The sequence below is a fragment of the Neopsephotus bourkii genome, unplaced genomic scaffold, assembly GCF_033783945.1.
Source record: "Neopsephotus bourkii isolate Nb327-2 ecotype Australia unplaced genomic scaffold, CSIRO-AGI_Nbou_v1 NB_53, whole genome shotgun sequence".
Taxonomy (NCBI): domain Eukaryota; kingdom Metazoa; phylum Chordata; class Aves; order Psittaciformes; family Psittacidae; genus Neopsephotus; species Neopsephotus bourkii.
This window is the reverse complement of record NW_026900570.1, coordinates 11,684,364-11,712,259: the sequence shown is the minus strand read 5'-3', so window position 1 is coordinate 11,712,259 and position 27,896 is coordinate 11,684,364. Positions and strand designations below refer to the sequence as shown.

The following is a 27,896-nucleotide window of genomic DNA, read 5'->3' as shown; positions in this document are numbered from 1 at the left end:
GCTGATTGCATCTCATTCCCCACCAAGGCTTCACAGCCAGAGCATATCTATACAGGGTACTATACACAAACCTAGCCTGTACTCATAAAAGATCCCTGTACTCATAAAAGATTCCTACATGACCAAAGTCTTTCCCAGCTCATGTACCTTCTCCAGTGACTCAGTACAATGATTAGCTACGGTTTTGTCTGTATATCAGGGATGTGCTAAGCTGCTTCATAAAACTGAACCAGAACTAACCCTAACTCTAACCCTATCCCATCCTTGTATCTCAGTACAGAGAAACCCTGACTACAGCAGGAAACCAGAAACACACATGACTAAGGACAGATAAATGAATATTTAATTCAAACCAACAAGATGTTGTTGCAGTTATTTATTCTACTAAAATGGTTACATATGTCGAAACAAAGAAGAGCAATAGTAATAATGTTTGTTTTTCCAATATCATAAATAATTATTGAGTCTTCATTAGCTGTTGGCTCAGCACTGATCATGATTTTTGTTATTTAAAAAAAGACACACATGTAATTCATTAGAATTTGTGTTTTCAGAAAACTCTAAAGCAGCAGTAGAAAAAAAATAAATTAAAGGAAATGGTAACAAGAAATTATGCCAAGAATTTCTGAAATTTAAACCCCACTTGATGTGTTTTACAGATTATTCTTTGTGCTTTGATCATTTAAAAAAAGAACCATGAACAAGCTGTTTATACAATGGCTTGTCTTCTCCAGCTTTACTCCAGAGAAGTTCTCAAAAGTACCTTTTTTACATGACAAGTTTTGTTGTCATTTATACAGATGAAAACACTGTGAATACTTCAAACAGAAAAGTTTGTCAAAACCATCAATTTATTGTCACAAAATACTTAATACCAGAATAACTTATAATAGTATGAACAAAAGTGAAGTATTAGCTCTCTGCTATTAGTTATAAACTCACATTATTATGTCAAAATCCAGTAAAGTATCAAAAATTAATGTCATGGAATCTTAGACATATAATGATGCAAGTCAGTAAAACATGTACTTCAACTGTTCATACAGTCATGACATACATTTCTTGCTTGGCACTTTAAGTCAATGCAAATCAGCAATTTAGAAAACAAAGTAAAAATATATATGTACAAAATATTTTCATATCAAATAATTTTCATTGTACACTAAACAAACCCAACAACATGTTATGTTACATTAAGAAGTTTCCTAAGAATCACACCAAGGCTGATATTTGCAATGTATCTTGACTATTTTAGTGCAACTGAAACAGCCTCTACTTGCAAGTTAGTTTCATCATTAGCACAGTCTCGCTTCCACTGAAGTGGGAGTTCTGCCATTACACTCAGCGGGAGCAGGACTAAAGTCATGTCTTGTTCATTGATGGCTCACCAAAAAGAGAAACAAGGAAAGGGGTAAGTAGGAAAAAAACCTGACAGAATACCCACAGGAAAAAAATCCAAATCCTAGCAACAATCAGCTCTTTTCCAGTTTTCTGTAACTGATTCAGTATAAATTGGTTTTGGCTTTGCCACTGTTTATTCAAGCACTGTAAACCTCATTAGACTATTGTTATAGGACTTAAGAATAACTCGTACACCTCCAATAAAATGTTAAAACAAACCTGTTTTTTTTTATGCTCGTTATTATACTCAACAACAGTCAAGTTTAGAGATGTGACATTTAATACAGGGTTTCGTATCTACTTAAAACCCTCCCACCTCAAATGCTGAGATTTTTTAATGTTTCGTTTCCCAGTTGTGTTTCTAGTTTGGGCTTTGATAGTTTATATTACAGCTTTTTCTCACTGAAACGCAAACTATCAATCAACTGTCCTCATTTATGCAGTACATACAAAATAAAAATGTTTAAACCACATTAAAGTAGTAAGTTTCACCATGGAAACTTTTTTGAGCTCCACTGCAAGTAATAAATGGCACTATAGATTTAGTTTTATACAAGCAGGAATCAATTGTACTTCTATCAAGACTTCAGTAAGTCACTAGCAAAGCTTTAAAATTATAGGAATTCAACTTGATTTTGCAGCTAGCCTAGTTAGAACCTTCTCAACTAGAAATCTTCATGAGCAACACAGCTGGGAGCATATGTCTAAGTTCAAAATAATCTGAACAATTATCTCCTAAATTTGTGTGTTCTAGGGTATTGCACTTTTCAAAGGAATGATTTTGGTATTTTAATATACTGCATATACAGGTAAGAAACATGCATAACAACCTCATTGTCACTCTGACAAAACATACTGTACAATTTTTATAACACTGTTGATTAAAACAAAGAGAGAGAAAATGATGTAACAACTCCATTAAGACTTGTCAATCTGTAGAAGTCAAATAAGCACAACTCTCCAGGGCCTCCAGCAGTAATGATTTTAGCCCTAGGCTGCTTAAGCCCACTTGGAATAATATACAATGTTTAAGCATTATGGCATTGTCATTTTGAGGCATAATACTGTTTTACTATGCCCACGTTATAGCTTATTTTTTGAAAGCAAGGCACTTACTGTAATAGCAATGCAAACATCTTATGCGCACTTTGATTAACATAAAATAAGTTAATGTTTTGATAAAAACATTTTTTTTATAATTTACATGCCTTTTATAGAAGCAATTGAACATTTCATTTAATACAATGAAAACATCTGAGTCAGAAGGAACATTATTTTTTTCAACTGACCATACTGTTAAAGGGGACCTATTTTCCACATTTGCCTCATAGCCGTGAATCTGATTTTGCTGAAAAACCAATCCTGCAAGGAAAATGTCCATTTGATAGGAAAAAGAAAACAGGACCCATCTCTTAAAACTGCTGAACTAATGGCACTTTAACAGTCTTTACTTCTGATATATGTGATGATTTCTGAATGATGCAGCTGGTAGTTCCCTGCAGTTTATCCTTCCCCTGGGCAAGGTTCGTTAGGGCCATAGCTGCGTTGATCTCCTTCCAGTATGTTTCATCTTTGCTGGTTCCTTTTCTGTTAGCTGCACTAGATTCAAGCAGTAACAAATATTTACATATACAGCTTACAAAGTTATGTGATGTCAGGAAAAGTGTAATAATAACAGTAATTTTGAACAACTGTGAAGTCTTTACTCACCTTTCACACTTATTTGGTCCATTCTCCAGGGTTTCTGAAAACAGGAAAAAAAGAAGATGTCTATTTTCTTTAATAGTTTCTAAAAAAAGCAAGTTCATGGAATAGACATATGGAAAAATAACCCAAGATTAATTCCAAAATTGATAGCATATTTCCAAACAAAATCTTTGTTTTATCACATATAAAGGGCCAGCTTCATGCAATTGTCTGCCTGGAAAAATCTGCACTGAGCTTGGAGCAGGACACATGTCAAAAGAAATGCTGTGGGGAGGTTCCTGAGACATGACCTTATAGAAATAGGCTTTAGTGAGGCAGAGCCTTACTGAGCCTCAGCAGAACTGTGCTGGCAGAACTGGTGCTGAGCCCTGCCCAGCGCATCCCACACCAGCCTATGTGCAGGAAAAGGTTATCTCACCAATAGTGAGAATAAAGTTGGCTTTGGAGGTTCACCTACATTTTGCAGGGTGATAGAGCTAGTTTTTCAAAACATAAATCACAAGGATGTATGGAATTGCAAAACTAAAAATAAAAATCAGCTTCGTTGCCCCTCAGTGAATGCCTTCTTGTAAGCACTAAAAATAGCACTTTCACCCGTCTACACATGATGTGTGTGGTTTCTAATGCCCCCCTCACCCAGGCTGCAACTCAGCCACAGAAGCAGGCTGAGAAGAGCACAAGTAACAAGCACACTTGGTTAGCAGCCTTCAAGGATGAAATTGCATCACAGGCATGAGCTACACCTTCCCATCAAGAGTCACATTTGTTCATTCATTAAGTCCTCATGTTGCAGAGAAGACAGAAATATTTACCACGTTGAAATGTATAAGCTTTATTCAGTGGGCTTGCTATCCTGACACAGAAACTCACTATAAAGGAGCGAGAAGCCGATGCCTAACTGCAATACCTATGGAGACCAAGTTAAACAAAAGAAAAAGAAGTGGTATGAGCACTAAGTGGCTACAGAACCCCAAAAGCCCCTAAATGCAATATAAATTCTCATAAAGTAATGCAGCTCTTATGAGCAGCACCTCATTGCCAGATTTCCATCAGATGATAAATTCAAAGTTGATATTATCTTTAAACAGAACTTCCTGTGGAAGAGATCTCAAAATACATTGCAAACCTTGGTAGTTCTCCACTTAGGAGCAACTTTGCCCACCGCTGGCCAGCAGCCCATTTTCTCATACAGCCAACTGATGTTGAACAGCTCAGCTCAGACACACAGCCCAGCACTTGGAGGTGACCACTGAAGACCAGTCCCATCAAAGAAATGCAGGGAGAACAGCTGTTAATTTCTTAGATTAGATGTTTGCCAAAACAGCTTTATAAATAAATGTCCACAAACAACCAAGGTCTGCATTTTGTTCCAAAAGAGTGCATCTTAAATAAGTATCTCTTAGGCTCTCCCAGATCAGTGCTTGAATAGTACTCAAGAGGGGGAAGGTTCAACCTATGCATAGGAGAGAGAACCAAGGGAAAAAGAAACATCTGATCCAGAAAGAGGTACTGAATGACACCAAATGTCTCCTTCTTCATGGTGTACTTGGCTACAAATAACTTTTCAGCCGTGTCTTAGTTGTTTTTTTTTTAATAGAGACAATTTTAAAGAGGAGCTTTAAGACTGAATAGGTCAGTAGGTATAGAAATGGAAATGGCAAGTAATAATGAATGTCATTGCCAGAGCAAACCTGGATATAAATACACCTCTCTCAAGAATCTGTCAGTTTCTTTTGCTGTTGGAAAATATTTCCTACGAACAAAAAAATTGCTTGTACAAACTTCTGAGGAAAGTAGGTGTGAATGGTGACACACATTCCAATTCCAGCATGTATTTGAAGGAGTATTTGCAAATATTTTTTACTGGTGTTTAGCCAGCTCTAAAAGAAAGCGCCTTGCCCAGGGTATATAAAAGCAGTAGCAAAGCTAAAAAATAAAATCCAAGAGCAGAAAGCTACCCATTCTTTAACTTTGCTGAAGATTTTTCCTGAATTGCAAGTCTTCTTTTTTTCTACTCCATTCAGATTTTATGTTTTTCCAGACAAATAATTTATGTCAAAGAAACTTGAAACTGGGTTACAGTAAAACCATCATTGATAATTTGCAAAGCTCTTGCTAATAAGTGCTGTAAAAGCAAGTTAGTACAACGAAGTCTGAAAATCCATCATTTCAAAGCACAGGCTCCCTTTTTCTTGCCAAAAATCCTTTTCTGCTATACCAAACCTCTGACAGCATATCCCAGTTTGCACTACCGTAGCATTCAAGCAGCCCATGTATGTCTGAACAGCCCTTAGTGAAGGAAATAAGTGTTACCATCATTTTTTTTTCGGATGGGGATGACCACATTGAGAGACAAAGACCATTCCTCATGCTCTCCTTCACATTTTGACAGCCAAACCAAATTGATCCAACTCCAAAGGAAGGGTAGGGCTCACCTCAATTGCCATAAATCTGCCATCTAAGTCATGTATCTTTATCCAGGCTAGCTGTCCAGACTCCATTCACAAACAATGGAGATGTCCTCCAAGTGTTCTCAACACACCTAGCACCACACCTCAATGTTCCTGAGTGCTGTTGGAAAACCAGACCACAAAGCCCTCCTTTGTGGAGGCACCCCTCCCACTGTTTCCCTTCGGGCAGCATTATCATCCATGTGGCTATGCTGTTAGCTAGATGAGGGGATGACAGTGTCTCTCCTTTGGACGTTAAATTGGTGGTGTAACTACAGCCATACCTGCTTAGCTCAGCCTGGTAGAACTGCAGTCTGGCCATGTCTGGCTCTTCACTGATCAGAGAGGGACCATAGATGACAAGATTTTATCAATTAAAAAAAAAAAAAGGTGAATCTTGTCTGACAATTTGCTTTTTCATCTTCTGCCATCTACCTGATCTACCCCCAACTACTAATTACAGCTTTGGATAGTTAAAGCTTTTGATATATCTGCACAACAATTGCAAAGCATACTTCAACTGTAAAAGCAACATTTTGGCAAGACTGGACTGTTTCATGAGTAAACTGAAAACCAACATTCTCAATATGGAAAGTGTTTGGTTTCTTGACCATCGCACAACTTGTTACTTGATAGGACGTACAATGAAGTTTATTAATAGCGTACCACTGGCCAGCACACATAACTATCTGAAACAAACTACAGTTGTGCTCAGTAGCATATTTATTACTTGAAACCCAAAAAGAAGCTGATGCTGGAGCTAGTTTGCTCTGTCTCAGGAAGCGATGTGCTTCTTGTTAAAGGATGTTGGTAGGCTTTCAGCATACACTTCATACAGGAAGTCTAATATTAAACATCAGAAGCATCTTTTAGTTACAGCGTTTGAAATCACGTAAACCAGTGATTGTTTGCCTTACAACTGCAAAGTTTTAAGCACCATGAAAATGGAAACTTAATCATTTATAATTAGGGATTGTCATTTATGTCTCACTTTCTGGTGCTTCATTCTGCTCCCAGTTGCAAGCATCCAGGGAATCAGCTTTTGCCTGGCCAGGAATGTCTCATTCTGCTCTCAACAGCCGTCCAAAGAAACCAGCAAGGCGGGATATTTGTTCCCTCTTGTTTATAATAGGAAGTCACTATAAATCACTTACCAATGGAATCCTGTATACCTTTCCATCAGTACGAGTTTTCAGTATACAGTTTACTGTAGCATGCAGTGCCAAGAGTGTAGCCACTGGACAATATCAGCTTTGTGATACAGTATGGGATTTGTCAGGACTCACGTAATTATTAATAATATATGTGGCAATTTTTCTTTTTTTTTTTCACCACAGAATTTCTTCATAAACAGTCAGTGGCTGATCCTGACAGCTCTCTTGCAAGGTAGCTTGCAATCCCTTATTAGCGGCGATGGAAATGAGTTTCAGAAGTCCAAAGACAACATACCTAAGCAATACTCTGATCATTTCAAAAGCATTTAAGAGCAGAATTTTCCAAGATTTCTTATATTTTAAATGTTTTCTTTTGTTCTGCCACTGTCAGAAAGGCCCACACAAAGAAAATAAACCCTGGGGTTCTTGAAGGCAATCATCCTTAAACTGGACAATTGCATCATGTATGTCTAGTAAATTGCCATTACACCTGACTGTTGTCAAACTAATATACAAGTAATTCACAAGAAGATACACATCTAAGTATACATACAGTGCCCTTTTACACACTGCATCCAGTATTAGGTAAGAAAGCCATAGCATAAATGCTGTAGCACATATGCCTTCTCCAGTTTACAACACACAAAGGCTCCCTGGCTACGTGGTGTTTGTGGCACATTCAAGTATTTCAGAACCATTCAGACCTTTAGCGTTTGCCGAGTCCAGACTAGTAACTTTTATATACTTGGATAACTTCAGGGGTGTGATAAATAATGTTAATTACGGTTACATTTTATTCTTTGGATCTAAGAATTCTGAACTAAGAATATCACGTGTGTGGTGATGAACTGACTTCACCTAAAGGCCCTGCTGGGAACAGCAAAGGAAAGACCAACCACTTACGTAGGACCAAGAAGCATCCACGTTGCTCCCCCCACACAGTGTTACAGACAGCTCAAGCTGAACTGCAACAACTGGCTTAAAACTCTGCTTTGTGTTATCAGGTAACACTGACAAAGCAAAGATGGCTTGAAACCAACAGGGGAAAGAACGTGTGAATGAGGGAATGCAACAGAGAGGGAAGGGTACAGAACGTTATGTAGCAGGGAAAAAATGGACATGGCAGTCAAGGCAAAGTAGATCAGCCCCACAAGACCACAATATTTCTTAAAGGCACTTAAATATGTACAGATTCCTGATGAATTACACACCTTCTATTCTAGCTTAAAACGAAGGGGAAAAAAGAACTGCTGGCCCTAAATGGTGAACACTATAAAATATTTGTTGGTTCAATAAAAAGTCCTGTGTAACTTATCTTCATTTTAAAATTGGCAATGTTATTCAGCTGTTTCTCTTGCTGCCTCTCCTGAACTTTCTTTTGCTGGTTTTGGAGACTCTGGCTTAACATGAGTTGACCAGCATTTTCAAAACAAGCAAGAAGAGGAAAAAGAGGGAGGAACAGGAAATAATTTGGGGCAGCTGAATGACAAATGAAGTTTACATGTGTGAGTAAATTAGTGGTGAGATGAGGTATTTCTGTAGGTCACACACACACACCTTGACTCTGGTATTTTCCAAACCGCAGTTTCAGGGCACATGCAACTTTCAGGTCTCTGGTTCTCTAAGAACAAAACTGGGTTAACTGGAGCTAATATTCCTGCACTCTTCTGCATTCACACAGCTCCTATTTTCCCTAAGGATCCCAAAGTAAAATCATGAATCAAACATCACTAACGTTCACCCACATGTGAGGAGGGAAGGTGGCTTAGCCCAGTCTGCTCAGCAGTGCAAGGGAGAGGAAACTATGGCCCAAAGCACCAGGGCAGAGTCCATGGTCTTACAAGAAGTGTCATTTAATCTTGTTGCAAAGACTGCGGCATCTTTTGAAAAAACCCAAAGGAGCAAACTTCAGTTCCTCTAGCTTGAATTGGAGGAAGCAGGAGTTTGCCTTCAAATGCTTACACTTGCAGGGCTCCTATGTTGAGCCTGATGTGAACAGACAAACAAGTTTCTGAATGTGGATACTGCTCAGCCAGTGACCCCACTACCAAAGGCTTTCTACACACACAGACAGGGCTCATCCGATCCAGCACAGAAACTCTTAAAAACCTTTGTCTTTTGCACCATCCTCCTAGGTTTCCTCAGGAACATAAGACCTACTAAGGGTGATAAATGCAAGACAGGAAAGCTCATGTTGGAAGAGACTCCAAACCACAGTCTCCTACAGAAATGTTCCCCAAACTCGTGCTGGTGGCTGACCTCCTGCAGAACCCAGGCCACCTCTACGTGCAACCTGCTCAGTGTTGTCCTTTGGGAAGCCATTCCTGCCCAGAGCAGGTCCTGTTCTGGGCAGGTTTGTGTGAGAACACCCGGCTGGGGCTGGCAGTGCTCGTGCAGCAGAGCCCTTTGGTGGAGGGACGGAAGTCCCTGCTGGAGTTTCGGATGACCTGCAGCTGCAGACACGGCGAGGCAGTGTGACCCGGGAGTGCTCATAATACCCGTCGCAGCTGGTCCGATCTCTGCAGGGTACCGGATTTCTACTGACGAAGATTTATTACCATGTCCTTTTGTTGGGTGGGAGGAGGAGAGCTCTCAGAAACTCACAGGAACAAGCTCTGGGCCCAGGCTCTAGAGAAAACCCCTTTTCAGCAAAGTTTTCATTTACCACTGCACTCTCTTTCTTCTAGGAGGAGGTTATGGAGCAGCTTGTAATGAAGCACCCCCATAGCCCTGTTACCTCACTCCTTTGGCTTCACAGTGACACCAAGTGTAACAACTGACCTGTCATCAGCTGTTACATCCTTTCAGACGAACAAGCTGTATAATGACGATTTATGTTCACGGTGACAGCTATAGTGAATATTTCTCCCTGTTCTCACAGTGTTGTTTTATTTTTCCCAGGAACAGCTTTAGCCCTGGTCTGACCTCTTCTATTAAGACCCATACGTTGGGTCTTGTCAGTGTTGGAAATGTCCCTCTGCCATCACGTCTCAGAGCAAGCCTTTTCAGGGGAATATTTCTTTGATAATCTCTTCTTGCACCAGAACACCAGATATAAGCTTTAACTGTGAAGGGCTGGTACCACTCAAGGCTTTTTCTGGAATACCTGGGAACCTGAAGACTTATTTTCCCTATGCAGCCTGGAGCCTGCTGAAGTGGGAGTAGGCATCTGATTACATTTTAATACATGTGACTTTTATAAAATGACTGTACATGCCCAGAGAGACTGCGATAGCTGTATTTTATAAACCGTAAAAGAGAATTGAGTTTGCAAATCTCTATTAATATTTGCATTAAGAAGTGAGCTGAAAGCCCCACATAATAGTAGACATGGTCCAAATAGTCCTACAGTCTTGGGCTATGCACCTGCATGTAAGAATTTATGAGTTAGCAAACTATACACAAACCTGGTGTAAATCACTTCATTGTTCTGGCTGTCATGGCTAGCTCTAAATTTCCCATGACCAGTGACAGTGTGTTCTCCTCGGTGAGGTGCAGGACACTGTGAGATTTGTTTTCTTAGCCAGATCATTAGTAGAGTTTATAATGGGAGTCTGGACTGTGTAGTGTTGGAGGCGAGCTGTTAATGAACTGACGGTTATATGGTATTATTTTCTTTTCAAGTTTGCTGCAAAGCTGACTGAAATCAAATCTTTCCTCATTGAGTTGGCATGTAATTAATAGTGTAACGTTGTCAGATTCCTTGGTGATAGTCTCCCACATGCATTCCATAATGGACAAACAAATATCTGACCTAGGCTTCATTTTTTGCGGTGTTATTTTGAAAGGGATTTACAGCATGTGCTGTGCTGATTGGAAGAATGATGTAGCTGTCCTCCTTATTGCAAACCATTATAGGTTAACACTGAAAAGCAAGTTAGGGAGCATGGAAAGGGAAGGGCAAAATAAAGAAAAGAGGAGAAAGGATAAGAAGAAATAAAAAAAGGAAGAAATAAAGGAAAGAGTATAGGGGATGTTGAAACAAAAAAATTAGAAAATGGCAAATGGATATTCATTAAGAAAATGAAGACTAAAGAATATGAAGGAGAAAACATACCACTGTGTTCATTCATTTTTAATATAAAGATATCATTTTCCCTCCCAGGAACCTCACTGTCGTGCAGGCAGGCATGTTCAGGCTTTCACTCTGGATCTAGAATGTTTAATTGGGAGCTCTTAAAGACTAAAATAAGGCTTTAAAAGTAAAAAGCTAAAGTCAAATGCAGCCAGGGTAAGCACTATTACACTCCAGCCTGATTGTTTTTCATTAAAAAAGCAGGGTGAAAGGGAGGGTTTCAAAGCCATATTTCAGCCCTAGGCTGACACTACAGCAGTAAAATCTGATTTTGTTAGGCTAGTTGGCTGTGGGTTTGGGAGCAGACCCTACGCATGCGGTGTAACGTTAGGATATGAATGCGTGCACACAGGGTATTTTCAGAAGCCTCCTGCAGCATTTGGAGAAATGTGCCCCCATTCCCGCGGCCCCGCTCGCAGGAGCCAGCTCCTCTCGAGCCCCTGAAAGCCAAGCGCTCAGACATAGCACATGCTGCACAAAGGCACTTTAAATTACAAGGTGCTGTATTTTCAGGCAAGTGAAGGAACTTCTAAGTGAATGCCAAAACTGATTTCCAGGGTGTGTTTAGCCAGCAGCCGAGAGTGAAGAATGGGTAAGTCTGTCAGAGACAGAAAATTCACTGTTTCCTTCCCTTGCCTGTAAGATAAGGCGAAGACTGACATGTATGACCTTTTTAAACACATCTACTTCCATCCACTGCATGGGTCACTGGGATGTGCACAATACTTACATCCAAATACTAAATCCCAGGTACCTAAGTTATGTCCCAAGCTGACTGCGTTCTGTGCGATCACAATCGTAAAATTCAAGCAGCCTGTAAGAAAGTGCATAAGCACATACAGGGCTCCAGCAGTCAAACAGCCATAAAAATGGATGTAAGCTGTAAAAGAGCTTCATAGTAAACCCAGACAACTGTTGCACAACAGATCCCCTACAAATGTAACCCCTACAAATCAAGGGGTTACATGTGAAATTTAAAATATTATAGCTATACGGAGATACATATCTATTCAGAGACATATATCTGTATATGCTTATATATTATGTATGCATAAAAATGGGAATGCCTAAGCAGTCTCCCTTCCCACTAAGTGTACCATGAGACACAGTAACGCAATCACTATGGTGATTTCTGTGGTCACTGCCACACTCAGTGCGCAGGACAGACCTGCTCTGGGGCTAAACCTGGAGCAGTACATAAGACCTTTCCCACCACAACCTCAGTGCCATGGGACAGCAGCTCCAAGGCTATTGCAGGACAGAAATGCAAGAAGATAAAAGATAGGTGGATGTAACAACGCCAAGTAAATCATGTTAGTGATTGACAGACTCTGCTTGTGGAAAACATTTTTGTGTGGCTCTGTAAGCTGTTCTAACTGACCTTTTCACAGATGCCATGGTACATTCCCCAGTCTCTGGAGTCTGAATCAAGAGCCTGAGCTCTCATCTTCACCAGGGCTGAGCACTCACAAATGAAGTCAACAAGACATGTGCTTTGAATGTATAAAGAGCCATGAAATCATGAGCATCCACAAGGTCTTAGGTATCTAAAGTGACTTCAAATGTAACTGTTTGGTGCCTCAGTTCCCCGTTTTTTGAAATTCAATAGACATCCTATAGAATCATAGAACAGTTTGGGTTGGAAGGGATGAAAGCAACTTTATTAAAGTTTGCAACAGACTAGATGGAACATATGAAATCACACTGAACAGCACATCATAAGATTAATCATCCTGTCCTCAGAAATGCTCAGTTGTGTTCACCTCAGTGCTTTGCTGGTAGTGAAGAGCCAACAAGCTGCAAGGATCTGAGTTGGTTTTTGAGGCTTCTTTCAAACTAGCCCAGCTCACATATGTCAGAAAAGAATCTCTTTCCTAATCCAGCTAGAAATGTGGTGGGAACCTCTATCACAGGAACCTACACAGAAAGCTGTAGTCACACACCTTCCTGACCATACACAGTATAACCAGCAGAAATAATGAGCCACAGGGGGAATAGCTGCCTGTGGATTATTCTCACTTGCACACTCAATTGCACAATAATAATTTTAGTATTTGACTGCACTTTTTTGAGTCAAGTTTTTAGTTCTGCTCCCTTCGCTTTCTCTTGTGAAGTTATTGTAGTCTTCATGCCCCTGCTCACCACAACTTGTACTGTTATTTTCTTCCCAAACCTAAATATTCCCAGACACCTTCTGAACAAGCCCTCAGAGATTCTAGTAAACGGGAAGGTACCTCAAGAGGGGCTGTGTTTTCAGTTCTCCTGAAAACACACTCACTGACTGCCTAAGAGGCAGTGCAGCAAACCAGGGAAAAGGGGGAAGGCTCCTGGAGCAAAAGAATTGCATGCCTAGAATTACTGAGGAAGATGTACCTATTTGCCAATTGGTTCTGAAGAAGCAGAAATGCCTCCTTCTTCATCTTGAAGTTGAAGTGGTTTGAGTCCTAGCTCAGGGCAGTTTCAATGGCTCTGCAGGAGAACTGTGATTAGAAGAGCTCAAAGACTACCCTGGCTATTGTGGAGATTGGTGCAGTATAATAAATCAGCCAGACTGAGCTTGAATCCTTAAGGAGCAGCAAAACCTTAACACTGCAGAAGCTCACTAATTGAAAGTTGAAAAAGCCCTTCACAGCAGATTCTGCGTAAGACAGATGATGCTGCTGCACTCCAAAGGGCATGTGCGGGAAGTCCTGAAACAATAGCAGGCTGGTATTTAACATTGCAAAGGCCTTGGATGCGAACAGCTTTGTGGAAGAAGATGTAATCGCTCTTTTGGCAAAACATGTGGAACTAACTGTGATAACGGGAATGAGAGTAAGGATGACGGAACAAATATTTGCACTGAATGCCTTGTCAGGACAGGGGAATTGCTACTGATACGATCTTTACTTGTTACTGCTTCTGACAGTCTTACAGGCTTTGCAGATGTTTATTGGCCACTAAATCATTCTTCAAGAATGTTGGCTCCATTCCCAAACCTGAAGAGCCTGAATGTGAAGGGGTTTGTTATTTAACACACACTGCTGCTTTTGGAGACAGTGATTTTGAAGAAACCAGCAGGGAAGCATCGTCAACTGATAATAACATGGGACCAAATTCAGACTTCTCAGCACTTGGGGCCTCAGATGTTGAGGCACTCTTGAGCAAATGTGCACCACGTAGCAGGGCATCATGTATCCACGTGGCATAGCACACTGCCTGAGCCAAGAGAGCAGTGCTATACCACATTAACAGACCTATACTGTAGCAAAGATTGATGTGGACAGACAGGGCTTCATAGCTCATCCTGACCTTGATATACTGCTTGCAGAATCGCATGAATTTTGGGGCCTCTGTAAAACTCACTCCATGAGGCTGCAGAGATTATTACTGTGTTGTTTGGCTCCTTGAACTGTAGGACACACTGCATAACAATGAGGCGTATTCAAACCCCTTGCCATTCATCCCAGGAAGAGCAGTTTGCAAAGATGCAATTGCTGAGCTGTAGAGGACTCTAAGCCACAATATTTCAAGCCAAACAGATTTGCTTTTAAATAGAGAGTATCCGAACCATGGGCAACGTGCCCAGGCTTTCTCTCTGAGTGAAGATGCCAATTCTCTGAGATCATTGCAAACAGCTCTCACCTGAAAAAGCTACACTAGCCACTGGAAACTATACCTAAATAGCAACTACACCAAAATAGTAGTAATAATAATTGTGACGATAACACATATCTTTTAAATAACGAGTGTTCAAAAAGTAATCCATGCCTTTGCACTAATAAAATGACAAATTACTGAAGCACAATGTATTATTACCAAGGAGAAAAATGTATTATGTAGAACTACTAAACATATTTGACCAGTGTGGCCCAAGTTGCAATAATGGACATGATCTAACAGCAGGTAATGCCAAAAGCCTCCTCTAAAACCTAATTGAATTGCTGGCTATCAGCCCCCAAGATCAAAGACAACGTTATCTAAAGCAGCCCCTCACAATATTTTTCCTCCATATAGGGTGAATACTGTTTAAAAATGTCAGGTTGGTGCAGAGATAGGGTGCTTCAAAAGTATGTAATCAGGTGCAGAAGGCAATAAAGTCATATTTACTACATATTTGGTTTACATTAGCTCATACATGTTTTCTTGGAAGTCAGGAGGTTTCTATTAGGGACTTCTGCAATAGTTTGCTATATCAGACTTAAAACACACATACGTATTTATGGTAAAGTTGTATGGTATTTATGGTTAAATCAACTGACATACTCAAACAAATATGAATTTTGACTAATTTGAAAGATCTGTAGATCAAAAACAACTCAGAAACTTTACTGGCACGTATAAATAGCCAGTCTTCTCTCCTGTTACTATACATCAAAATAACTCTTCAACCCGCACTGTTTGCAATCAGGAGAAACTGGGCTACATATATATGCACAAAAACATGGAAAATATCTGCATTCATAGAATGAAATTCCTCATACAAATGCAGTTGGAAATCATGGTGGACCTTTTGATCATGCAGCAATCAAATTAATCTCAGAGTAACTCACACTTCTGTCATATGCTTATGTGTCTTCCCTGACCTGCTTAAACTCATTCCGAAGGGTAAGCAGCATTTGCAGCAATCATGTGTTCATATAGATAGCCTTGCATCCTCACCTCCCTTTTAAGAATTAAGACCCTGAATTTCCATTTGTAGAGGGAAAAGCAATGAGACAGGATGACATGGTTCCCGACATAAATAAACTTCATATTTTATAGGGAACAACTATGGTGAAAAAAACTTGAGATCCTTTGATGCCTTCAACACAGTCAAACAGTCTTTGAGCTTTTGAACGGAGGATGAGAGGACTCTGAGCAGCCACACAAGCAAAGCAGCTACAACACAAAGGCTTTAAACGCTGTGAACCTAAACGTTGCATGTTCTCTAATTAACTTGCTGCTATTATTAGTGGTTCTTCTGTTTTCATTTTTAAAATAATAAAAGCTTTTTCTTTCATTTTGCATAAGTATTTTACTTTTAACTTTTGCCTGTGAGCCTAAGCTTTCCCGCAAAACAATAGCCTGTACATTACAGTTTGCAAAGTTTATGGAGACCTGCAAATGACGCAAATTCCATGTGTGGACACCTGCTTCTGAAACAGCAGACAAATGGACTGTCCATCGCCAACAATTGTCATATTTGAGGGTACAAATTCATCAGGACACAGAAGGCACTCACACAACCTACCTAGCTGGCTGCCACCAACTGCTTTGATTCAGATGAACAAACTAACAAGGTGTCAGCAAAACCAGCCCCTCAGAGCACCGCTGAGAGAGTGGCTCACCCAGCCTGCAGGCAGGACTCTGCTAGCACTGGTATACACCATCAACCCCAACTATCACTTGAGGTTAAGCATCTCTTTATAAAATACTCTCCTGATAGCATTTCCTGGGCAACTAGCATTTCAGGTAGGAACATCCTGAGGTGCATTCACCAGGGACCGTAGCAATAAGACAAAGCGTAATGGGTTTAAACTTAAACAGGGGAAATTCAGCTTAGATACAATGAAGTTCTTTATTGTGAGAGTAGTGAGGCACTGGAATGGGTTGCCCAAGGAAGTTGTGAATGCTCCACCCCTGGCAGTGTTCAAGGCCAGGTTGGACAGAGCCTTGGGTGGCATGGTTTAGTGTGAGGCATCCCTGCTCATGGCAGTGGGGGGCTAGAACTTGATGATCTTAAGGTCCTTTCCAACCCTAACCATTCTATGATTCTATGTACCTCAATGAGGTACATCCTCAACTTACCATGAAGGCTGCTGACCACCTAGAGCACCCATCCCCAGCAAGGCTCTTCCCTTCCTCTTACACCTCAAACACAGCTGGCTGCTGCATGCTGTTATAACTCAAGGGAAGTTCTGCCTAGTGGTCCTAAGTTTTGCAAGCAGTACTTGCCTTGCACCCACTGAACACGCAGAGAGCCACTTTGCAGGCTTAGTTGACACCTGGCCCATTCTGTTTGTATTTTTACAAGTCCCATTAGCCTTTGTGGTGAAGCACGGAACCCAGAATAAATCAGGATGCCAACACTTCTAGCCTTAGACCTCAAGGAGGAGCTGCCCAGAGGAAACAACAAAGTGTCTTAAAAACCCTGCCAGAAAGGCCATTTCCAGATGATTTTGGTTAATGTTAAGAAGCCACATTGCTCAGCCAGGCCTGGGAGCAGTGTCTCCTGCTTTGTTTCTGAAATCTGCACTTCAATACAGAGAACAAAATACAGAAACACATAGGAATGTATAGGTATAGCAACTGTTTGCAATTCTCAAAATAGCTTTTCAGTCATGTTGACTTCTTGTCTATCATGTTCTTCCTCTTCCATCTCCTCCCCATTTCCAACTGCATCCTTATTTTTCTTTTGCTATTACAATAGGGGAATAGAAAACTGAAGAAGAGATTTCTGCTGTGGTTCTTTCAAAAAAACATGGAAGACCACCTGCTGGGATGGTAACCTAGCTTGCAAAGTCAAAACCATGCTTTAGCAACCCATCAAATACAAGGTGCTGTGCACGCTTGGCTGCTGGCATTAAACTGGTGTTGCCATGAGAATTTGTTTGAAAATGGCAATTGCTGCCCCTGCCACCCAAAAAAAGGCAGACTGGGAAGTACGACTTGTGGATATGAAGCACAAGGACTTTGGGAAAGTTTCCTTTGGCCACAACGCTGCACATGTCCTGCCCCTGAATTTGGTGAGTAAGCTGGTTTGTATACAGCACTTAAAATGAAAAAAATATCCCTTCAAAAGAAGTGCCTTGAAACAGAGATATTGGCACTGGATGAAGCTCACTTGCTGTAATTACTGAAAGACAAATTTTTGAGCAAGATTCCCATTTGTCTTCTGTCCAAAGCCTCCTCGAGACTCCAAATGCTGTGGCCTTTAACATCAAGAGAGCAAAATGTTTTCTGTTCAAATGATTGGTAATGTAAAAGCAAAAAATTCACATACTAAAACTATGGTTGAAATTGTACTCCTGTTTGTCATTGAGATCAGACGCATTTCTTTCTGTGTCTCAGAGCAAAATAGGATTGGCAGAAAATGTTCAAGAGAAGGCTAAATTTTAGAAAAATGGATACAACTTATAAATGGAAGCACTAATTTTTCAAGGATGATGAAAACAGTATCTAGATATGTCGTGGTATAAAAATTGCCTAAATGCTATGCTTACTTGCACATTAAAACAAACAAAAAAAAAGAAAAGAGGCATTTATATGTCAAGGAAACAGTAGGAAATGTTCTCCGATTAAATAATGAAACTTCAGATGAATTTACAGCTTTTCTCCTGTTGTTGTTGCTCTCATAAATACATGCAAGAAATGTTCCTTTATAAAACATTCCTAAATCCTAAGCAGCGGAAAGGATGCCCTCCTTCAGGCAAGTACACACTTTTCATTTATTTGGGAGAAAAAAAACCACAACTACCTGAAAACTCAAGAAAACAAATTTCCAATCAACACTTGTTAATTTGAAACACTAAAGATTCTTCCATATTGAAAGCAGATTGTTATGAAGAAACATTCATTTTCAAGGTCATACAGCACTGGCAAAACTCAAAAAAGTTGTAGTCCAACTGCTTGCGTTCAGCTGTGTTTACTTAGTCTCAATTCGACAAAAGTCTGCCTCTGATTATACATAGCAGTCATCTGCCCACAGATAAATAGATATTACACAAACGTTTGGAGGGAATGACACTTGGCTACTGTTATTTTTGGAATAATTTACTCTGCATCCTGAACTTAAAACACCAAAATGATTCATAATGTTTTTCAGGCCCAAGTATTTCCATTTAATAAATAAATTTACCTCTATGACCTTTGTGGACTTCATATCCTACATGTTAGTAGACTAAAAAAAAAAGGTGATTTATTTTAAATATTCTGTATGCTTGGGAAAGGTGGATTTATAGAGAATTCAGACCAAAGATAGTGCACACTCAGTGCACTCACTGCAGCAGGTCAGAGCCCAGCACCGGCACTGCAAAGGGCTCAGGGTGCTGCTGGAGAGCAGGTTCTAACTGAGCTCCACAAGACATCCCACCCCATCGCAACCTGCAAGCACATGTAGACTGCTCAGCTCTCTGCAGAACATGCACCTGCAGTTAAAGCCCACACTAGCATAAAACCTAACAGTTGGATCTGAGATATAAATGTTTTGTACCTAATTCAGAGGTAAACTTAATAGTTTTTTTTGCCTATTATTTGTAGGAGAAAAAGTGAATATGTACTGGATGCCAAACTGAAATTTTGCTTTATCCGAGGCACGTAGTTGTTTCATGACATTTATAAGATTGCTTATATTTTAAAGCAGACCTGCAATATTTCTCTGATGTGGTTAGAAATTTTGTCCAGTAAATATATTACTTAGCCTAAGGCATTTTGTGTTATAAATTATCCAGGAATAAGGCAAAACCTTATGAATAAATTACAGTCCCTATTCCCATTCCTTCCCTGACGCCTCTTCCTAATTCTCTCCTCTTTAAGCCTCTGTCAGTTCTCCCAACATCAACTACCCCAAACCACACTTCCACATCAAGCACTGAGCGTACTGAGGGCAATTCAAAGTCCATGAGGGATATTGTTACTGCTGTACATTTAAAGTGGAAAATGTTTCCAGAGTGTGGTGATAGATGGAAGAATAAAACCTAGACCCGCCAGAGACAGACAGATTAGTTTCTGTAAAGTTAGCATGCTTTCAAAAATGTCTTTTCAATTAGAATACCAAAATTAAGAAAGCCTCTGATGCAATAGAAACCATCTGTGTTTGACATATCCAGCTTCTCTATCTTTGACATCTAAATTTTCAGTTTAAAGAAAATTCAGCCATTTGTTTACAAAGAACTAGTTTATGTGTTTACAAGACTAAACTGCGTTTTTAGATGGAACTATTAAAATACTAGTCATTTTCCCTTATTTTCCTTTGTTTCAGGAAGAAATATTACTGTGAAGAAGGAATGTGGTTTTGATGTGGACAGCTGGAGGTATAGAAAACAGATTTCTGTCACGTGGAACAAATGCAGCAAATTCTTTCTTTACGGGCTGTTTCCTTACAGAGACTAAGTATTAGGAGCTTATTACGCTATGATGCAAAGCCCAGTCATTCAGAAGTGTGCTAATGATGGCAAACTCAGAGAAGAGTTAATTCAGATGGAATCCAGGAAAATGAGGCAGCACAGAAACCTCATCAGCAGTCCAATCACATGACAAAACGCAAGGCATCTCCAAAGCCACTGCCTGCCAAAAAAAGAAAGGCTGCTGCAAGAAAAATACTTTCACAGCTTGATATCTGGGTCTTGTGACTGCTATCCAAACAAGGAGTAAAAGTGGTACTATATAATGTGGCAGGGTAAACAGAACCACCCACTCGTCATCACCAATCATGTTTTTAATTCAGATAAATTCTGTTTCTTTAAAAGATGATGGGGGGAAAAGAAACAAAACCTTTTGTTCAACTTGTAAATTGTATGTATAATCTGATCTGGCATGACATATTTCAAGTTCATATATTTCACGGACTATACAGGAATGCATGATTTGCCATGCAGGATCAAACTATTGGTCCATCCCTGCTGATGCTCTTCCTATGCTACTGAACAACACTTAGAGAGGCACAGAGACACTGCCCTCAGCCAACTATGCAACAGGTTAAAAAGATTTCCTGCCTACAGCTTAGAGATAATGACTTACAAAAAAAATCAAACCAAGTATTTGATCTGAAAAATGTACAGAAAGGAGCAGAGGCAGAAGTTTAAACTTTCAAGAACGCTGGGTGTCAGAGTCCTCCACACTTGGCCAAACTGTCTTACAGTAGTCTGCAAACTAGTTCCAGTTCTCAAAACAGATCTTGGTGGGATTCACCAAAGTCTGTTCTGGATCTGATTAAGCCAAAGATTGAAAAATCTTCTATGCTTTTAGGTCCAGTTTAGTCAGAGATTGTGGATGAACCAAGAAAGAGGGAAATTAGTAACCACACACCTCATGCAAACAGACACCCCCATGACCGCCACCATTATTAACAGTATTCCCCAGTCCCAGACTAAATTCTGGCTTTTTTTACCTGAGTTGTGAGCAACAGTTTGGATTAATTTGCTTTGTATTCTAAGCAAGGTCATACCCTTTTCTGGAAGTGTATTTGCTCTTAGCCTGTGTAACATGGAAAAAAATGCCAGGACACAGTCATTAGACTCAAAGGTGCTTTCCAAGAAGACTGTCCATATCTTGAATCCTTATCTACCCTCGTTTTTCAAACATTTTGAAAAGCAAAATGTCCAACTTTTAATTTTGGACTGTGAAAAACACTAGTATCTCCTATGCTCCTCTAATTTGTTCTGCAGCCCTTCCCCATTACACTCCAGATCCCTACCAGTATTTCCATCGTATCTGCTTTCCCAGTATTTTCTCTTCTTACCTTCATCTCTTTGACCTTTCTTTCTTCTTCCTTCCTTTCCATTGCTGTCCCCTTTCCAAATCTTTTTTTGTTGTCCTCAATTCCACATCCCCCTTTCCCTATCCTCTCCCAGCACTCTCCTTTCTTTACAATCTTGCAAAGGTCTCGGTTCTTCATTTCCCCACCTGTGTTTGTTTCCTGGCTGTGAGTTTTCCTTTCTCCCTTCACTCCTTGTCCTTCTTCTGTCTTTTGCCTCCTAGAGCTAAAATGATACTCCAGCCATAACCCACCTGAAAAGCGAGGTACATCTTTTTAGTCCATTTTCAGTACTAGAGGGATGGAAAGTGTTTCAAAAAGAGCTAAATGACTATTCCAGTCACTGTCCCGGACAAACAAGTGTAGCTCCCACTGACAGCTGGAGGAGTTCAGCGCCTGAGTCAAGCTATTCCCCATTTGTCGCCAGTCACCGTTTGGTGTGGGAGTCCTGCTATAGCAATCCGTCCCCCACACCACAGCACGGAGAGACAGACAGAATTTCATGCAGTGGTCGCAGGGTGTTGGTGATGAGAAAAACAACTTGGGTAATGTAAGTCTTTTCTTCACTCTTAAGTAAGAATGGCACCTAACACAAGTGAAAATTTTGTTGGAACTTTAAAGAAGCAGAGGCCTATACAAATATAGACAGCACTCTGTTCTGCTGGATCTCTAAGAAAATACCAAAACAACACAAGAAAAGATCCCATACAGCATGCCTCATGCAATTAATATCACAACTAACGAAAATCTCTGTCTTGGCTTCGAGTGAAGTGGTTTAACATCCTGTGAAAGGGCAGAATTATAACACACAGGCAATTGGGTCAAGAGGACAGAAAGCCTAAGCAGCATTGATTCCCTGAACTTTTTGAGATCTGCCCATCAAAACAGGAAATGTTTGCTTTCCAAGATGAAGCAAGCTAATAGAAACATGCACCAGAAATATTCTTTATGGCCAAAACTCCAGAGAAAATACTGGGGAACACTTTTGTTTTTCATGGTGAATGTATTGCCCCTGTAACACCTCCCAGACGGAAGCCAGGCTCCCTGCTCCAGCTGGTGCTGCCTGGGCAAGCTAGAGCTCTCTATGCATGGCCCAATCCAACTTGTACACCCAATCTTTCAAAATTTTCTCTGTTTTCTTTGTCTCACTCTTTTTATATTGCTTCTGGTGGTTTTTGTGTGTGTTTTTGCTGCCGCTCGCTTCCCACCCTTACAGCTTTCCAACTGCTTGCCGGGCAGGCACAGCAATTCCATGTAAGGAACGCGGGGAAGAGACACATTCCTTGATTTTTCTGTGCACAGTAACTTGCATGACATTTGATCATACACAGAGATTAAGTCATTCATGAATAAGGCCCAAAGGGAGGAACAACTCCAGAAAAACAACCCTCCTTGTTGGTAGTGCAGCATCCAGGACTCCAGAGTCATTACTGCCACTCTTAGAGTTCATAGCCGATCTGGCAAAGTGAGGAATCCAACTGCAGGCTCTGTGGTTTAAATAAAACGTATCTACAGCAGCTTGGATCAATGTTTAAAAATGTTCCATGTTATTTTAGTCCAAGGACAAGCTTTTAAAATTAAAAGAAAACTTTGGCTTTAATTACAGATGAAAAGTGAAAGTTGTTTAATAGAATTCATATTCTGAGAAGAACAGTAATAGAAATGATTTAAAATTTAAAACTCATTCTTCTCTCTCCCAGCATGTGACAAGTCTCCTTGTAAATATTTAGAACTAAACTTTGAAAGCGACTAATTTGTGGACAATATTTAGGGTGCTTCTGCCTCGCTGTCATGGATCTTTGGCATAGCTCAACTTTTTCCTACGTTTATTCTTTCAAGCTAAAGTGTCAGATTTTGATGCACATTTCAATGGGAAAAAAAAAACACAACCAAAAAAAGAATTTTGTTACTACATATGTGTGATGCAACAAATGTCACCACCCAAGACATAAATGCAAAGGGTTTATTCCAGGTTGGCTACGAGCAATGTGATCCCAAAGTGGTTAGGTGCTACAACAGAGAAGCTGCTGCTCTCGGGATGATTTTCAGCAACAATTGCCCATCTGAAAATGATTAGTGCATAGCAGCGGATTTTCCACATGTTCATATGCTGGACAAGCAGGTTGCCCTTGAAGTATGGTTCCCTGGGGGAAGAAGGAAAACCCAGAGAAAAGTATTCTATTGTCAGATCATGGTTTCACTAGAGCCAGACAAAAATATGGTCAAGCATTCACTTGGCTGCTCTGCTGGCAAAACGATATGGTACCGTAATGGAGACAGCTAATGAGGAAGGCAAAGAATGAAGCTCAGGAAGAAGATCTTAAAGGAATACGGATATTTTTTCCTTTAAAAAATCAAAATAGGGTTAAGTATGCAAATTTAATAACTTTGACCTTTATTTTTATAAGGCCAAGAATATTTAGAAGGGGTATTGCTTTCCCAATAAAGAATCTCATCTTTTAATCCAGCTTTATTTGAAGCATCAATGAGAAAGTATTAAAGGAGCCTAAATAAAACAGGTACGAACATAATGAGACAGCAATTGATATTTAATGCTCCATTAATCGATAATTTGGCTTGAAGGAGGAAAAAAGTTGGCAAAAGGGAATGGAATTCTTTAGCTCCTTGTTTTACTTAAGAAAAATTCCCAGTGGGCTTCACTTAAACAAAGAACTTTAGTTTTCCACTGGAAAGACAAAAAGAAAATCTTGGTCTAGCATGTCCTGCCACATGCTTTAACTACACAGTAAAAGAGTATGTACTTGGATCTCAGGCACATTTCAAAAGTGTAGTATTTATTAGCTGCTCTGTTGCCAAGTTCCACTATTATCATTTTATTATAACTAAGGTATATTTTTACTAACTAATTTACGTTTAGGTCTTTAGTTTAAGCTTTTGAAGGTCTCAGAGTGTCACGTACAGATGACATACAATATATCACAGGAATGTGTTGATTTTCTCCCTCCTCCTCTCCTCTATAAACAGTTACCCTGTATCTGTGATCTCAGGGCATTTGACTTTCCTAAACCCATAATCCAGCTGTAAAGATATGCAGGGGACAAGGGAGTAAAATCCTCTGATGGAGTGGATCTTGCCAAGGATGAAGGTGAGCCCTGTTACCAGATAACCCGTGGCACTCACATTCCTCGCACTCCAAGGGGCACTGCAAACCCACCCCTCCCCAGTACCCCATTCAAACCCCTTGCCCCAACCCTCCTCTTCTGCCCTTCACCCAGCTCATCCAGACCTGGATTTTTGCTGAGACTTCCCTTTCCCACCTGGGGCTGCTGGATGGTTTTTTGTAAGCCAGAGGTGCTGCGTGGTGGGGCACAGGCTGTCCATCAGCGTGGGTGCACAAAAAACTGGGGCTCATGCCGAGATTGTCCCAGCAGAGCCATGTTCCACACATCCTGTTAAAGAACTTTTGGTCCTGTGGGGAGCATGGATCTGCTGCCTGGAGGCTGTAGGAATGGGATGGAAAGAGGACATGGCCATGAGGCAGGAGGGGGTTTTAGTGGGCTCAAATTGGGCTGGGTGTTGCCGCTGCTCTGGACCGAGAAGGGGTGTCTCCAAGCAGCCACGATACCCGCAGAGAGATGACAGAACTCCTCAAACCTCCACAAGTGCAGCAGAACTGTGGCGCCAAATCCAGCCTTTATTATTCTTATTTTGTGCAAGGAATGAAGGAAGATCAGTACCCAAATATGAGCACTTACATTCTCTGAGGGTCACAGTCTTTGATCTATGAGCAAAGATCCCACTGAAAACAGCTGGAGTTCACCAAATGAAGTTTGGAGAGCTTTAGAAACACATGAACACTGTGTGTCAAACCATGTAGAGTGCTTTGGGCCAAAGCACTCAAAAAACAGACCAGATTTTGGCACACTAGATTTTTGCTCTGTCCAACACAATGCATTTCCAAAGGCTTGGTTTTAAAATGTATCTGAGTGCCTGTCCATTCATTATCAGGTGGAGCTAAAGGCACTTTGAGGTGGATATCACATGTAATTATTAGCCCTTTTTGAAATAAAAGGGCAGAGAACAGGCAATGTGAATCTGAGAGATGAATGAGGTATGCAGGACTGAGAAATATTTATGACCTTATAGCAAACACAAATTAATGCTTATGTGCACTTGTAGCCAGGAGAAATTATCACTCACGGTCTCATTAGATGAGGAATGAAAACAGCAGCAGAAATGTTGGGAGACAGTACTAAAAGGTTTTTAAATATGCCTGCCATTTTTATTCATTTAATATGTTTAAACAAGGATTTCTTTACTTTGATTTATTCAGCAAAGAAAGGCCTTTGCGTAGAGCAAAAGATCACTGGGATCAATACCTGCAGTTCAGCCTCATCTTCTCTGCTGACCCTTGTGAACAGGATTTTGGGCTTTGCTGAGCAAGCACCTCAGTGAAGGATTTGAAAGGGGGAAATCTCCTAATTTGTGAATAATACACTTAGGAGCCTCTTTTCCTCTATCTTTGCAAAGTTCACCACCATGGAGAACTACTGCACAGCTCTGACCTGAAGGAGTAAGCACAGCAAAACAGCAAGGCAGCAGGTTTGAATTCCACAGATATCATCACCATAATAGAGCACTGAGGAAAATGTGTGTAAGTGTGTGTGTATATAAAAATGCATGGTTTACAAACACCAAAGCAGTCTTTGGAGCTGGCCAGAGCAGGACAGGTTTTTTGGGTTTTCCCCACTTCAAAAAGTGTCCCTAAACATCCAGTACTACTTACATTCAGCAATTAGATACCCTGCAACAGTTGCAAATCTGATATTGTAGACAGGGAAGAGTACCAGGCTTCATCCAGAACCCATGCTCCCCCAGCTGGCACTAGTCCCACAGGCATCACTGGGCTCCTGCTGACACCACTTTTGCTCCTGTGTAAACAGCGCTACCCAGAGCTTTCCCTGATAAAGGAAAAGGCCACTGATTTCTGGAGGAAGCTCCTGTTTGAAGACAATCCTGAGTAAATGAATTAGTGATGCAGTAACCCAACTGCACCAGCTAGATAATATGAGAGGGAGAAAAGTAGGACAATGAATTTTAGTGTGTGCATGTAATGGGCAATCCACCACCTCTCCTGTGCAAAGCTGCCATAAATATTCAGAAACAGACTGTTTAATTTGCACACCAGCTCCAGGACGTGCTCCCTGAGCAGTTGCTGGTCCAGGCTCCCCATGGCTTAGCCCACAGAAAGGTGAAGCCAGACCCTGCTCCTTGGGGTGGGCAAAGCAATTAGAAGAGCAGGGGCCTGGGACAAAAGTCTCCCTGAAGTCAATAGCTGAGACAAATTCTCCAGCGCACCAAGATCTCATTAAACTACCCACAGTGTCTAGCCCACAAAGTACATTTAGTGCAAGGAGCAATCCTGCTGCTGTTTTGCAATGCATTACAAAATACCTTGGCTAGCAGAAAGAATTTGAGGCAATTCGCTCCTGAAGAGCCAGGTCGTGAAGAGCCGCCTTTTTTTCCAGCAAACTGGATTTGAGTTGACAAATAGTAACTGAGAATAAAAAAAAAAAAAAAAGAAAGAAAAAAAAACCCTGAACAAAGTAAAGGGGAGATGGAGAAACCGACAACATTTAACTCGATCTTCGACAGTGTAAATCTGTCAATACCCACAAATGACCACAGGCCATATGCCAGTTTTTACTCTGCGATACCCTAACTAAGACATTTGGCTGGTACCTCACATTGGAAAGAAAGTTTTTACATTTAGAAATGTAAAACATTGTAACATTTAAGGAATTTTGGCTACAGCCCACTAGCCAGCTTTCCCCCAGCTTCAGCTAAGGGATTATTTTGAATGTTGCTTTGCTTTTCATGCATCTGTTGCCTAAATCAATGTGGAGGCATGAGGGAGTGACTGAAAATTGGCCCTAGAAATAGCGGTATATTTTAGTGTCATAACTGAGAATCTTGGCAATCCCTTTTAACTTGAAATGTCAGTGCCATACCAAACGATCTGGTCATCATAACCTCAACTCCTGGCCATCTTTGAAAGAACAGAGATAGTCTCCAACATCAGGTTTCAAGGCCACTGTGAAAACTAAGGAAAACACATTTCATGGCTCATTGGAATTTCGCTTTACCTATTTTTGTGTGCTTATTCTCAGCTGTTCCAGCTCTAGCTGTTTATCTGATCTCTGTTTGAATTGTTTTTACTTTTTCCAGATTTTCTACAATGCAGTTTACTTCTCCAACTTACTTTCCTGCTCTAAACTCCTGTTCCTTTCTGGTTTTGTAGCTCACATAAAAGTCACTTATATTATGCAAGCCTTCTGCATGCTTTTACTATTAGGACATATCTCCCTTTTAACAGATCTAAAGTAGCTATCCGATGCCAATTTAACACCATAAAGCATAAAAGACCTCAAATCATCGTTAGTCATCACTGATAATTTCCACATCTATCCCTTGCATCTCATACCCAAACTTTCAAGTCTGGAGTGAACTGGATTAAATAAAACTGAATCCAACTCTGCTTTTCTGCTTTTGGATAATTAGAAATTGAACTTTGCAAATGAAGATGAGGGATGTTTTACTGAAACAGGTGTTTTTATGAGAGCTCTCCTACTACCATCAAGATGGTAAAAGCCTTCTACACAAGCAACACCTATAGGGTCCCCACATTTTCTCGATACCAGGTATAAGCTCAT

The 27,896-nt window shown here is 40.5% G+C and overlaps 1 protein-coding gene across 3 annotated transcripts in view; it reads right to left on the bottom strand.

The window, feature by feature from the left end:
* Positions 1 to 366: 366 nt before the first annotated feature.
* Positions 367 to 27,896, bottom strand: part of MKX (mohawk homeobox) — a 48,365-nt gene continuing 20,835 nt past the window's right edge. For 2 of the 3 annotated variants that reach the window (XM_061350875.1, XM_061350885.1), the window contains exons 6-7: positions 3,112 to 3,145; positions 367 to 3,000 (exon numbers count right to left, since the gene is read on the bottom strand). In XM_061350875.1, coding sequence (XP_061206859.1) covers positions 2,814 to 3,000; positions 3,112 to 3,145 — 221 coding nt within the window. In that variant the 3' untranslated portion in view covers positions 367 to 2,813. The remainder of the gene's footprint in view (positions 3,001 to 3,111; positions 3,146 to 27,896) is intronic. The other variant, XM_061350892.1, reaches the window with a different exon arrangement.